Below are 15,566 nucleotides of genomic sequence, written 5' to 3'. Positions count from 1 at the left end.
TGCTGAACACTGCTAGTCAAAACTAAGAGACCTGGTTTAAATGTCTATATAGGACTTCGCATTTTATTTTCTAAATTCATTCTGAGGTAAATTCACATGGGTTATTATTGCTTTTAAATTCTCTACCCTATTACTGTTAAAGTCTCTCAAAACAGAATCTCTCTCTAATCTCCAACTATGAGAATACTGAAGGCACATATGCATATATGTGCATATGTTTTTTTCTTTCGTCTCATCAACATTTAAGGCAATGTGTTAAAGTCTCATTAATAAAGCTGTGGCTGATTTACAACTGGCAATAAATCAAAAGATGCTGAGCTGAGACTGACCTTCCCTTTACAGAAAAGAAAAAAGTGCTAAGCAAACAAATGATGTCAATAGGTTCAAGTAGTGGTTCAGACTAATTTGGAGAATAGGCGGAGGGAGCATTTAGAAGTGTCATTTACATGCTGCTGAAATTCTATAACCATCCTCTGACCCCCTTTGAAGAGCAACCTTTTTAAAAAGTTTCCTTTTTGGGGTTCCTGGGTTGCTTAGCTGGGTTGTTAAGCGGATGACTCTTGATTTCAGCTCAGATCACAATCTCAGGGTCATGGGTTCGAGCCCAGGGTCTGGCTCCACGCTCAGCGGGCAGTCTGTTTCCCCTCCCCCCTCATGCCCCACCCCCCTAAAATAAATAAATAAAAAGTTTCCTTTTCAAAGTCTGAATTTAGCCACTTCCCCTTTTAGCCATGTTAGCTGGTTCCCCCAGAGCGCCCCCTGCAGAGTTTTCCCTGACTCTCCTCCCTCCATCCCCATTCTCGCCCTTTCATCAGTCAGCCCTACTGCAATTCCTGCTCTATGATTTTCTGCCCTCTCACCTCTCCTGCACCACTCGCCTAGTCTTTCGGTTTTTCTTCAGGTTTTCCACCGCAGTGGGGCATCCTGCTCAAGACCTCGAGATAAGGCTCTGGAACAGAGAGGAGTGAGTGGAAGTGGAGACTAGGTGAGCAAACTTGCACGCCATTCACTATGGACTCTCACCGACTACATTTGGCACTAGTGAAAGGGAAAGTGGTAGGTGAAAGGAGCAAAGCATAATAGTGGCAAATGGATTTAAGGAGACAGAAGACACTGAACACAGTGGCTCGGGGAGAAGAAATAAAGTCACCGTAGTGAACTTATTTAAAGAGTATTTCCATACTTCCTTCCTTTCCATCAAGAAGGACTTTTCAGAAGTAGTTGTTAGATATACTACACGAAAAGAGATGTTTTAAAGCTAGCCTGGAGCAGATCCGAAACTGTGATTTCTGTCAGATTTTATAACTCAAGCAGAGTCAGGCTAGCAAGTCATCAGAGGAGACCTTTAGGGAAAATACAAGCGATGTAGGGATTGGTGCTGTGATTTATCTATTAGTAGACTCAGACCTGAATCAGTGCGACAGAAAAAGCTAAGAAAGCACCATAACAGTGTACCTAGACCTACATTTTTAATAAGATTCATCTCAACATTAATTATCTGAAAGAACTTGCCTTCACTGTCTATAAGTAGGAATGTCATCCCGACAATCCTGGCCAAATTCCAACTTTGTAATTACTATCTAGTGAATGAATACTACTATTAACTTGAGTAATTATTGTACACCAAACTCCTACTCATGCCTATACTTAAAATAAACATCCACTGTACAGCTCTGGGTAGTTTTATGACACTAAACTAGAGAGGAAGTTTTCTACACAAAAAGGAAAAGTGAATAATACTTGGATAAAATATAAGAAAGGTTCGGCAGCAACAGAACATATTTCACCCAAGTCCACAATTGTATTGTTCAGTCCTTTTTGCAGAAGGGTGGGTGTGTCCCAAATCACTTGAGGTAAGGGGAGAACATATTACCATCAATCAGAGGGCCTCATTCTGCCAGTAATTATCATCACTGGCATTGTGCTCAACTAAGAACTACTTTCAGAACCTAAGTCCATTCATTTGTTCTCTCATTCATTCGTTTAACAAAAATTTTATGGAGCGTATATGTACTATGTCTCAGACACCATTCTAAACACAAGGAATACAGTGGTGAATAATATCATGAACAAGGTTCCTGCCTTTTAGGAGCTTATACAGAGGAAAAGACCAATAGGAAACCAATAAATCAGTAAGTAATAGGAAAGATACATATAGAATGATGGTGCACAGTAACTTGGAGGAAGTATTTAATATATAGGATAGCCAAATAAGGTTTTTCTGAGAGGATGTTAAAAGGATAACATGAAGTCAATGGTGAGAAACCAGGAGAAGTGTATTCTAAGACAAAATGTTAAGTGCAGAGGCCTTGAAATGGGAAAGGCTTGGTACATTCAATGAACCAAAAGGCCAATGTGGCTATAAACAAGAGGATGGAGTAATGGACAAGGGCTAGATTTAAAAGGGCCTGGTGGCCAAGGTAAGGAATATGGATTTTGATGGGGAGGTTGGAATATAAATTTAAAGACAAGTACTTCACCATCCTAGGAAGACTATAATATGTATCTTCTCATAACCTATTGAGAACTAGGTTCTAGATCTTTGCTACTCAAACTGTGGTTCAAGGACCAGAAGAATCCGTTTTGGCAGCAGGTTCCATCTTAGTCCTTCTGAATCAGAATCTGTACTTTGATGATTGATACACACATTACAAGTTAGGAAGCACTCATCTAAAGTGATGCTCTGAAATATCAGTATCTGTAACTAACATCAAATCATGGGCTCTAATGCAAAAGACCAGAAGGTGCCCTAACAATGAATTAAAAGAAAAAAATTACTATGTTGTCCTACAGAGAATGCAAATTCTAGAATATTTCCAATGCTTAGAAAGGAGTTAAATATGATCACAAACCTAAACAGATGAAGAGTAGAAAAGAATTAAGAAAGATCCTAAAAGACCCTGCCACTTAACCCCTGACAGTTACTTATAGACAAGACGTTCTCTACAGCAGACACTTTCATGATAGCAGAGTAAACTTCGTTTTCTAACTACAAGAGCTAACTAATCACCTGTCTCCTGACAATCCCTGCCTATTCACTGAGTAAAGCATGCCTCACAGATATACCTCCCATGACTGAGTCTGTCTCCCTCTCACTGCTTACTCTTCCCATGCCTCATACTCTCAAATGCTTATCTTTTCATTTCCTTGTTCTAACTTTTCCTCTTATTTTATTACAATTTCTTAATTGTGAAAGATCTCTGAACTGCAGAAAAGTTGAAAGAATAATACGGTGAACATCTGTATACCCATTCACTAAGATTCACTAACTTCACATTTTGCCATTTTTTGCTTCTCTCTTTGTTCTCTCCATATGCACACACAGGCTTTTTTTCTGAACCATTTGAAAACAAGCAGCAGACATTTTTGATCAAGGATACAATTACAAATCGCACATTACATTTGGTTTTCATATCTCTTAGTCTCCTCACCTCTAGAGAGGACTGTCCGGCCTCATCCCCAACCAAACCTTGTTTGATTGTCATGATGTTGATACAAGAGTTCAGGACAATTAATCTGGAGAATGCTCTAACAAGACGGATTTGCCTGTTTGTTCAAGATTAGGCCTGGATTAAACATTCTGGTGAGAAACATTTTGGATTAAATAATTTGGTAAGAATACCATAAAATGATGTTTTCTTTAAATAATCTTCATAGTTCCTACATCTATGTTTTATGTTCCAAGTAAATTACAAATAAGCTTCTTGAAAGATGTGGCCTTGCTTTGTATTTCTTTAAGAATGTAGCACCAGGGACGCCTGGGTGGCTCAGTTGTTAAGTGTCTGCCTTCGGCTCAGGTCATGATCCCAGGGTCCTGGGATCGAGTCCTTCATCGGGCTCCCTGCTCATTGGAGAGACTGACTCTGCCCGCTACTCTGCCGGCTGCTCCCCCTGCTCGTTCTCTCTCTCTAATAAAATAAAACCTTTTTAATATTTTTTTTATATTTTATTTATTTATTTGAGAGAGAGAATGAGATAGAGAGAGTACATGAGAGGGGGGAGGGTCAGAGGGAGAAGCAGACTCCCTGCTGAGCAGGGAGCCCAATGCGGGACTTGATCCCGGGACTCCAGGATCATGACCTGAGCCGAAGCAGTTGCTTAACCAACTGAGCCACCCAGGCACCCCCAAAACTTTAAAAAAAAAAAAAAGAATGTAGCACCATCTCTGTATATATTACATACTCAATAAATAAATGAAAACGTGAGAGCAGAGTTGACAACTGTTCCTAAGGATGGAAGAATATGCAGAGATAGCTATTATCCACTCAACAGCTTCATACCTGACTCAAAATATTTGGACTTTGCCTCTAAAATCTGAGAATAATTAAACATGTGAACAGTTTAGCACAGTCCCTAGTACAGTATGTACAAAATACATCCAGGAAAGAGCTGGAGCTAGAGACTTATTTCTCTACTCTGTCCCACACAAACATGTTTTAAGTGCTGCTCATTATGTAATCCAACTGCTTTTAAGATAGCGTTTATGCTTCTCTTCTAATGGGTTTTTTTTTCCTATATATAACTAACAAGCTATTGAAAGAAAAACAGAAGTTTTATCTCATCCAAATGCAACTGGGAAAATGTATCACTACATGATGCCTGTAAATGTCATATGTGGAGAGCTTCCAGAGACTCTTATTTCATGAAAAAAAAAAATGGCCAATATCACTGTAAGACATCTTATAGCTGCCATACAACTCTGTAATGCTGGACACAAACTAAGCAAGGTAACTTTATATTTTCTAAAAAAATACTACTGAATGAATCTAAAATTACTATGTGAATATTAAGAGATGTTCCTTTTAAACCAAGATGTATTTTGAAGAGCAATCAAGCAAAGAAATTTAACATCTACCACACACTATATAAAAATGGATTATTTAGGATACTTGCCCTTGAGATATACAATATTACATAATGAATAGTTTTTATGACCCACTTAGCTAAATAAGCTCATGTTTCTTCTCATTTACAGGAGAGTTATTTAGTTCAGCTGATGGATGTAGATTTTTGGTTTTATGAAAAAGAGTAATTGAGGTTACTGCAGAGAGCCAAGAATTATATGGGCAGATGATATACCATATACTATTAGCCTTTACAAACATCTAAGAAAGCAAACCTTAACCTTATGTATCAGTGTTACTCTCTTGCTTCAGTGTAAGGATTATAAGTTTGCTTAAGAGTAGGATAAGAATCAGTTCTGTAATAAACAAGTTCAGCTGTTTTCAAACAGATAAATACATTCTTAACTGTATGACTATCACAAAACCTTTCTAATAAGGCTACCTTAACATGGTATTTAATCCTACATAGTATTTTCAAATATTATCTTTTATCCTCATAGGCCCCAATTCCCATTCCCTTCAATATTTATAGAGAATTCTATTTATTTATAATTATAGTGAGAACTCCAGGTGTGGAGAAAATGTGTGCTACTATTGCTAAAGAGGTAAGTGATTTTATTTCATGAGATTAATTTCCTCTACTTTTCTTAAGACTATTTCATATCTATCCATTTGTTTATCTAAAGTTTCTCGACAATTTAAAGGCAAGGTTATGTTAAAAATATAAGCCACAATTCCCGTTCTCCAGGAGTTTGTAGCTAATATTATATAAACTACTAGTAAAGATAAGATGAAGTTTAGGAGGCTAGTCACAAAACTAAGCAATACAGAACACAGGTATTCATTAAAGATTTCTTTATCATAAAATGAGACAACAGAATGATTTTTTTTGTAAGGTATCTTGCTAAAAATATTTCATATTTTTAAAAGGATACCATACTAAAGAACATCATTTTCTCTTCAAAAATTCAAGCTTTTAATAAGTTCATTAATTTTACAAATATTTAAATACATATAATATGCAAGGAAATATACCAAATACTGTGAAAAATGCAAAATTATAGAGAAGTTTGTTTGGGGGGGCACCTGGGTGACTCAGTTGATTTAAGCATCTGCTTCGGCTCAGGTCGTGACCCCAGGATCCTGGGATCGAGTCCCATGGCTGGCTCTCTGCTCAGCAAGGAGCCTGCTTCTCCGTCTCCCTCTGTGCTCCCCGCCCCCAACTCATGCATGCTCTCTCTCTCTCTCAAATAAATAAAATCTTTAAAAAAACGTTTGTTTGGTCCTGTACCCCAAGAGACTTACAATTCATTGGGGTCAATACACATACCCCTTAAAATGCTTTTTCCTCTTGAAATACAAAATATGAGTGAGGAAGTATCAGAAAACATTTACTTATCCCCTACGTGTTTACCTGGTCTTGTAGTGACATCACTGGATTATTTTTGGTAGTGTTGATGTGAAGAACATGGTATTTATTCTTTGCACACAGGTCATAGGCAATATTGGTAAAGGAGGTGCTTGCAGTTTTGGGGACTCTGTTATAAATGATCACCATGTCTTCTTCCTCATCCAGCACTGCCTCTTGCCGAGGACCATCCATTGTATGTCGCTGCTCAATTTCTCGAACTTCATGTCTTGCAATAGCCCTTTCTGCAAAGAAAAATAGTTATGAGCTCACTGTTTAAAGACAATGAAAATAATTTCCAATTCCTCGAACATAATTTTCCTATTCAAGAAATGACTAAGAGCACTTGAAGAAATGTTTTGAAGACCGAACATTCAGAATCACTCTTTGAAATATAATACACATGCATATACAGAACAACAGAATAAACAGTCATCAAGTTTAGAATACCACAGACCAGAGACTGATGTAGTTCAAAAGTCACATTACGTTTTTTGGGTTTTTTTTTTTAGAATTTTTAAAAAAATATTTTATTTTATTATTTATTTGACAGAGAGAGAGAGAGAGAGAGCACGCACAAGCACGAGCAGGCGGAGCGACAGGCAGAGGGAGAGGGAGAAGCAGACTCCCCAAGGACCAGAGAGCCTGACGCAGGGCTCAATCCCAGGACCCTGGTATCATGACCTGAGCCAAAGGCAGACACTTAACCAACTGAGCCACCCAAGGCGTCCCACACTACATTCTAATAGAATTTCTACAGCCTGAATTAACTTTCAAACACACAAAGACAGATTGCACGGAATACTAAACTTCATGGTAAAAAGTACATTTAGAAAATAAGTCACTTAGAATTTAAGCAAAGATTCTGAAATTTATACTTAGGATTTAATTACTCCCTGGTTTATCAAAAGGTAGCAGGGCAATAGTTATAAATGCTGGAGTGATTTTAGGTAACAAGAGTAGAAACTGTACCATTACAAATCCTTTTTCTTTTTGGTGTTGCAAGTCTTGGCTGTGTTTTGTTTTGTTTTTTAAGATTTTATTTATCTGTGAGAGAGGGAGAGAGAGAGAGAGAGAGAGCACGCATACAAGCAGGGGGAGTTGCAGGAAGAGGAAGAAGCAGGCTCCCCGCTGAGCAAGGAGCCCGATGTGGGACTCGATCTAAGGACCACGGGATCATGACGGGAGCTGAAGGCAGACACTTAACTGGCTGAGCCACCCAGGTGTCCCAGTCCTGGCCATGTTTACTCCTTAAATTCTATGGTTCATCTAATTCAAATCACTACCATGCAGTTTGAAAAGCAGTTAGCATTTTGTATCCTATTACTATTATTCTCTTTTTAATATAAACATTAGCTTTGAATGTTTTTTAGAATAAGGAAGCAAGAGAGGGGGAAGAGAGAAATGAGGGGATAAAAACCTCTAACAAGATTACAATTACCTTGCACAGAGACACATACTGTGCACCCTCCTACCACCAGATCTTTGTGCAAGCTCTCTCACACTCCTCCATTTCTCCTGTACCCTAATGCAGCCTGGTGAATTCCTCAACCTCCACATGGAATGTCATCATTGCTCAAAGGGGAAGTATTATCTGATCTCCCTAACTAGGCACAATCACACACACAATGCATGCATATGTCCCACATACCACATGTCTCATAATAGCAATTTTTTAATATTGTATATTATTAGTATCTGTCTACCATAAAGCATGACTTAATACAATGACGTGAAAAAGCAATGAGGTATAATTACAGTAACAAGCGCAGGCTTCAAATACTGTCAAACCATGCATCTTATATTTTGGTTCAGAAGATATGGTCACCACATTATAGAAAATATACTCTGAGCTGAGGATTCACATTCACAAGACTTGAATAAAAGTTCCAGGCCTGGGTGCCTGGGTGGCTCAGTTGGTTAAGTGACTGCCTTCAGCTCAGGTCATGATCCTGGAGTCCTGGGATCGAGTCCCACATCGGGCTCCCTGCTCAGCAGGGAGTCTGCTTCTCCCTCTGACCCTCCCCCCTCTCATGCTCTATCTCATTCTCTCTCTCAAATAAATAAATAAAATCTTAAAAAAAAAAGTTCCAGGCCTGTGGGCTTTCCAAAACAGGAGGAGTAGTGCATATGTTTATCTATATGTATAGGCATGTATGTTTCCTTTTTTTTTTTTTCTTCCCCTTGGGAGAGTTGGATGGGAATGTGCAGAGAAGGAAATGAGCTTAATGTTGAACACACTGTTGGATTGCCTGGGATAATCCAGGAGATGTTATGTAGATAATGGGGCACAAAGGTCAAGAGTTGAGAATAAATATTCAAGTAGAAGATATCTGGGAAAACGACGGAAATGAATGCAACTGCCTAGATAATCTAGAATATGTAGCATGGGAAAGAGACTCTGGGACAGAATCTTAGGAAATACCAACATTCAAGTAGCAAGTAGAGATAATCTATAGAAGGAGGCTAACAAGAAAAAGAAAAAGGAAGCAGGGCAGACTTAAGAATCACATGCTACATGATAGAAAGCATAATACTTTTCAAACTGACAGTGCTTTCCAAATGGACCTACAAATCAAGGTAATATATGAGGTTACAAACATCTACATAAGATCTGGAAGCTATCTCAGGTTAAATTCAACAAGTATTTATTGAGAACCTACACACATTATTATATTCAATAATTTTTAAGAACTCTTATCTCCCAAACAACCTCAAACTGTCATCAGATCCAAAACTATCACGATATTTTTAGGTACATACGCCATCCTCTTTCCACAGAGGGAAATAAAACAGTGCTGTTGTCATTCAAGGGCTGACAGAAGCGTGAGAGGTCTCCTCTAGCAGCCCAGACGTGCATCAAATTGCCTTTAAAAGATTCACTTACAAGCAACGATGCTGACTTGACTTTAACTGGTTTTTCTGAAATCAAGTACTTGGAAAAGAAGACTTCCTGTGTTATTTCATATACGGGTACCCCTTTTACCTACAGAATACTTAATGACTAAAGAAAATCTGCAACATTAATAGTATTTATAATTATCTACTTAATAAAATTTTATATGCCCAACAACTGTTGGGAAAATCAGCTACTAAATTAAAAAAAATTTTTTTTAAGATTGTATTTACTTATTTGACAGAGAGAGAGAAAGAAAACAAACAAGCAGGGGGAGCAGCAGGCAGAGGAAGAGGGAGAAGCAGACTCTCCACCGAGCAGGAAGCCCCTTGTGGGACTCGATCCCAGGACCCTGGGATCATGACCTGAGTCGAAGGCAGACATTTAACCAACTGAGCCACCTAGGCGCCCCTTAAAAATATTTTTAAAAAGAAGTGATCATTTAATCTGTGGATTTTTAAAAATTTTTTATAGTGATAAAACTCCAGCCAGACCATGTCACATATTGTAAAAATTAATCATAGTTCTTGGTTTATCATGTGTATTAAATTGTATGCAGTATATATTAACACAATTTAAAAAGACTTCTATGCAAAGGTACAAATATGCAAGTCAATACTTTCCTCATTCAATAACATATTTATATGCATTTTCTATTTTTCAAGTGTTTTTACTTTGCTTTACCAAACAGGATAATTATTAACATAGTGTTATGCCTAAAACTACATAAAAAGATAAAAACAGTGTGGAATATCAAGAGCATTTTTGCTGATAATGTTTGTTTATAACATCAAATCTTGGGGCACCTGGGTGGCTCAGTCAGTTAAGTGTCTGACTCTTGATTTCAGTTCAGGTCATGATCTCAGGGTCCTGAGGTGGAGCCCCGAGGTGGGCTCCATGCTCAGCGGGGAGTCTGCTTGAGATTCTCTCTCCCCCTCCCCTTGGTTCATGCTTTCTCTTTCTCTAAAATAAATAAATAAATCTTTTAAAAAAAATCAAGTCTCGCTTAGTTGAATAAGAGTAATAATTGTTGATGGTAAAATACTATCTCTTTCCACCTGTGACAAGTGTAAAATCAGTAAGGGTGTTTGCAATATAGCCATATTCTTTACTTACTAGGTATTCGACAGTTCCAATTCTTTTTTATCAAAGATGCTCTGCATCTAGTTAGTACAGCTTCTTCCGAGACTCTCTTAAATCAATGGGGAAGCTTTATTAGTTACAGCACACTTGTAGTGCACTTAGAGAATGTAGGCAGTAATTTAAAATACTTATGATGCTTTCTGAAGTCATGTTTTTTTTCATGTTTGAGTAAAGAATTATAAAGAATCTGCTACGCAAGCTATTTCAGAACCACCACAAAATGTTTAGCCTACAAACAACATGGGGTGCGATCCGAGAGTCATGAAATTACAGACAAGCCAGGCACCACTGGCACTAACGTGCACAACACTGAAGACAGACACTGAACTCCATGGCGATTCTAGTTCTTCTAGGCTCCTGTGCAGGGTGGCACATATCTCAGCTCAATGAACCTTTCCTTGCGGCAAATTATCAACAAACTCAAGTCTTTTAAAAGACCATTCATAACAGCAGTAATTACCTATTTCTGCATTGGCAGGGCATTAAAGGCCTTATTTAGGACCAGAATGTAATGATCAAGCTAAATATAAAACATTGCACTAAATACACCAAACCAGATCATACATAGCATTAAAGTCACAAAGATGTATGTATCAGACTATGAAAAACGAAAGAAAACAGAAGTGAAGAAAAGATTTTTTTTTTAAATCACATCTTTTAATGACAATTTTTTTTAACAGTAAGATTACTGTTTTGGGGAACATCTTTTCTCTTTGAACATGTTATTAAATGTTCAATGTACTAAATAATTTAACTTATACATTTATAGAGAAATAAGAGAAATAAATTTTGTGTTTTATACAAATTAAAGGACCCATGCATATATAACTCTCTTCCCCTGCCACAGCTCAATTTTAAAATGGTCTCAGCAGAAAATAAATACTTCACAAATGTCCAAAATGTGTAGTGTATCTCTGTATTGTGGGTAACAGATTAGGACTTAAGGGAGAAAAGAAATAACAGAAGGAAAGAGCAATACATTGCCTTGTCTTCAAATACTGAAACTTCTGCATGTTAAAGTAAAAAATATGTAGTTAGAATACATGGGGCGCCTGGGTGGCTCAGTTGTTAAGCGTCTGCCTTCGGCTCAGGTCATGATCCCAGGGTCCTGGGATCGAGCCCCGCATCGGGCTTCCTGCTCAGTGGGAAGCCTGCTTCTCCCTCTCCCACTCCCCCTGCTTGTGTTCCCCCTCTCACTGTGTCTCTCTCTGTCAAATAAATAAATATCTAAAAAAAAAAGAATACAAGTAAATATGTAATAAATAAAAGGTAAAGAATACTAAGAAAAAATTACCAAATTTTAATATTTACAATTATTAAGAAAAACACAGAAGTGGGCAAGACACTATTAATACTTCAGGAGATAATAAGCTAAGATGGCTCATAAGAGATTTAAACCATATATGCATGACAGGGCAGAGCAAAAGTATTAGTGGCATCATGACTTTCTGGGTCCTAAGAGTATGATAAAAACTATGGACCCTCTCTCTCCAGAAAGACTGACTTGGGCATTTCAGGAAGGGGGCTCTGTGACCCCAGATTCATTACTTAAAAAAAAAAAGCTCCAAGGACAACAAACCTAACAGTAAATTGCCTTAAGGCAGTAGTATATACACATATACATAAAAATAGGTTACTCATAAGTAAGGACTGTAGGCAAAGAGAACTCACTGAGGAAACCAGCAGTGTCCACCTGAGAACTGTGCATGGGTAAGGATGCCCTGGCACAAAACTTGACCTGTCTGGACAATGCAAGTATGCCTGCTGCACAGCTAGATAAACTGGGCTCTAACAGCGTGGTATCATCAAACGTCTGAACTAAAGTGGATCCTCAGCACTCTCTAGGGACAAACCCTAAACTGTGTAAATCTCCAACCTTGTTATGAAGTATAATTTATTCCCCAAAATATGTATACACTATGTAAAGTAGGAAAGGACAAAGTTGCACCAAAAGAAAGTTCTTATGAAGCTATCTAACTGATTCTTTCTTCAGCACCACTTGCTGTGAATGTACTATCTAACCAAACACCACCATGGGGCACCTGGGTGGCTCAGTCGTTAAGCGTCTGCCTTTGGCTCAGATCATGGTCCCGGGGTCCTGGAATCAAGCCCCGCATCGGGCTCCCTGCTCGGCAGGAAGCCTGCTTCTCCCTCTCCCACTCCCCCTGCCTGTGTTTCCCTCTCTCGCTGTGTCTCTGTCAAATAAATAAAATCACTAAAAAAACAAACAAAAAAACACCACCACCTGATCCTCACGGATGTAGTACTTGGCAATCACTATAAATTAAATAAATTGGCTGTCTCATTGTATACATCATTTTCTTAAGAATATTTTCAGGCTGGATCAGTCTCCTTGAACTCAACCACCATGGGGACTGACAATAAATTTCTGCATGAAAGGCTGAAGGCTGGACACTGAACACTGGCCAGTGCTTTCTTGTGTAGTTTCCAGGCAGTCAACAAAGGGTGCTTGAGCTATCATTAAAAGTTATGTTTAAGGGCGCCTGGGTGGCTCAGTTGGTTAAGCGACTGCCTTCGGCTCAGGTCATGATCCTGGAGTCCCGGGATCGAGTCCCGCATCGGGCTCCCTGCTCAGCAGGGAGTCTGCTTCTCCCTCTGACCCTCTTCCCTCTCGTGCTCTCTCTCTCATTCTCTCTCTCTCAAATAAATAAATAAAATCTTTAAAAAAAATAAAAAAAAATTAAAAAAAAAAGTTATGTTTAAGTGGATCATCGTGTAAAAAGAAAAAAAAGAGCTGATAGCACCTTTCACTTCAAGGTAGATGGAGAAGACCAATCTTTTGCTATTCTTTCCACTACGGACAACTAAAAACCCTGGATGTTATATATAAGACAAGCACAAGACTAGAAGGTAGGAGAGAAGGCAGCCGGCCAACTAGTTAGGGTTCTTGGGACTCAGGAATGACAAAGTGGCAAGTTCCCGTCACATACCCCAGCTCTGGAGCAGTAGTGGCTGGCAGCCCAGAAATGTGCACACACAGGAAGAACCCAAACAATAGCCTATTCTCTAGCCAAAGGACCAAGGGAGTGACAGCAAAGCAAGACTGAAAACTCTTAGACAATGACATCTCTAGTCAAACCCTACAGAAAAAACTGGTCTCCTCTCTACCCTCACAGGACAGGTAGGCAGCCCAGACTTCTACCCTCACAAGGCTGTAATGAAGTACTCAATGTCCCTGATAGGGTGGTGTCAGAGAAGACCAAGCAGGGAGCCAGGACCTTCATCCCAGGCAGCAGGTATCAAGCCTCCTCTACAGTGTCAGGGAGACCATGCAAACACACCTACTTCCACACGGCAGTGATGTGGGACCCCTACCCTCCCCTTCTTGGCAGTGTTAGAGGAGACAGGTGGAGAGTCAGGACTTGCACTGTCCCCCAGTGTGCTAAAGCCACTCCCATCTCTGCCCAGCAGTAAGAATGAGCCCACTGGCCGTTGACAATGGCTAAAAGAGGATCTGGACTTCCAGTTCCACTTGGAAGTAAAAAAGGAGCACCCCTCCCCTTGCCAGAGCAGCGTCAGAAAAAATCAACTGAAACAGATTTAAATACGATCCAGAGTCATATCAGAATACAAAAATGTCCAAGTTTCAACCAAATACTACTCAACATATCGAGAACCAGGAAGATCTCAAACCCAATGAACAGAGACAATCAAGAAACAACATCCAGATGACAGAGATGTTAGAATTATTAAAAGATTTAAAGTGGTCATGATAAAAATGCTTTCATGAACAATTATGAACAAGCTTGAACCAAATGAATAAACAGAAAGCCTCAGCAAATGGGCTCAGTAATAAAAAAGAATATATAAAAAAGATTTAAATGGAAATTTCAGAACTCAAAATTAAAATAATCAAAATAAAAAACTGAATAGGCTCAACAGCAGAATGGTAGGTAAGAAAGGAGAAAAGTTTAATAAACTGGAAGACAGAACAAAAGAAATTACCCAATAGCAGTAACAGTGAGAAAATATGTTGCAAACAATAACAGAGCCTGAGGGAACTGTGGGATATAACAAAAGATCTATGTATTTGAGAGAGAGAGAGAGAGCACACAAGCAGGAGGGGCAGAGGGAGAAAGAGAGAAATCTCAAGCAGACTCCGTGCTGAGCACGGAGCCCAATGTGGGGCACGATCTTACAACCCTGAGATCATGACCTGAGCAGAAACCAAGAGTTGGATACTTAACCAACAGAGCCACCCAGGCACCCCTCTGTCACAGAGTCTTGAAATGAGAGGAGAAAGAAGGCAGGGCTATAATAGTACTGAAAGAATTCACAGCTGAAAACATGACATTCTGACAAGAGACCTAAACATAAAGGTTCCAAATATTGGGCAAACTCCAAACAAGATAAACCAAAGATATCCAATAATAGGACACATCATAATTAAACTTCTGAAAAATAAAGACAAAAAAATCTTGAAAGTAGCCAGAGCACATGAAGCCTTAACTATAGGAGAAAACTGGAATAGTAGAATAACAGCATGAAGTGGCACAATGTTTCTCAAGCACTGAAACAAAAAGATCCTATACCCAGAGAAAATAATCTTCAGGAATGAAAAAGTTAAATGAGATAGTCTCATCTGAAAGAAAACTAAGCTGTACCTCTGAAGCAAATCATGTAATATATGTTAAGAAGAAAAAAGAAGATAGCAGGAGGGGAAAAATGAAGGGGAGTAAGTCAGAGGGGGAGACCAACCATGAGAGACGATGGACTCTGAGAAACAAACTGAGGGTTCTAGAGGGGAGGAGGGTGGGGGGATGGGTTAGCCTGGTGATGGGTACTAAAGAGGGCACGTTCTGGGTGGAGCACTGGGTGTTATGCACAAACAATGAATTATGAAACACTACATCCAAAACTAATGATGTAATGTATGGTGATTAACATAACAATAAAAAATTTTTAAAAAAGGTTAGCTAAAGAAAGTTATCTAAACATTGTGTGATGTGGTTCTAAATATATACAGAGGAAGTATTTAAGACAATTATATTGTAAATGACAGATAGTAAAGGGATGTAAAAGGCGGTAAGGTATCTATACTTCACTTGAATTGGTAAAATTATGACACCAGTAGACTGTGACAAGTGATATTTGTATAAATATAATAGATAAAGCAACCATGAAAAAAGCTATATGAAGACTTTAAACTCAAAAACACTAGATAAATCACAATTCTAAAAAATACATAAAACCTACAGGAATGCAGAAAGAAGAAAACAGAAACAACAAAACCAGAGAGAACAAACAAAAAATT

The 15,566-nt window shown here is 38.6% G+C and overlaps 1 protein-coding gene across 5 annotated transcripts in view; it reads right to left on the bottom strand.

Moving 5' to 3' along the window:
• HS2ST1 (heparan sulfate 2-O-sulfotransferase 1) overlaps window positions 1-15,566 on the bottom strand; it is a 176,482-nt gene that overhangs the window by 31,968 nt on the left and 128,948 nt on the right. For all 5 annotated transcript variants that reach the window (XR_003521499.2, XM_027602736.2, XM_027602707.2 and 2 more), the window contains exon 2: window positions 6,259-6,497. Coding sequence is in view for 4 of the 5 variants with exons in the window: in XM_027602707.2 (XP_027458508.1) it covers window positions 6,259-6,497 (239 nt within the window). In the remaining variant the exon portion in view is untranslated. The remainder of the gene's footprint in view (window positions 1-6,258; window positions 6,498-15,566) is intronic.

This window comes from Zalophus californianus, chromosome 4, assembly GCF_009762305.2.
Source record: "Zalophus californianus isolate mZalCal1 chromosome 4, mZalCal1.pri.v2, whole genome shotgun sequence".
Classification (NCBI taxonomy): domain Eukaryota; kingdom Metazoa; phylum Chordata; class Mammalia; order Carnivora; family Otariidae; genus Zalophus; species Zalophus californianus.
The sequence above is the reverse complement of the archived record's forward strand: the minus strand, read 5'-3'. Positions and strand labels throughout refer to the sequence as shown.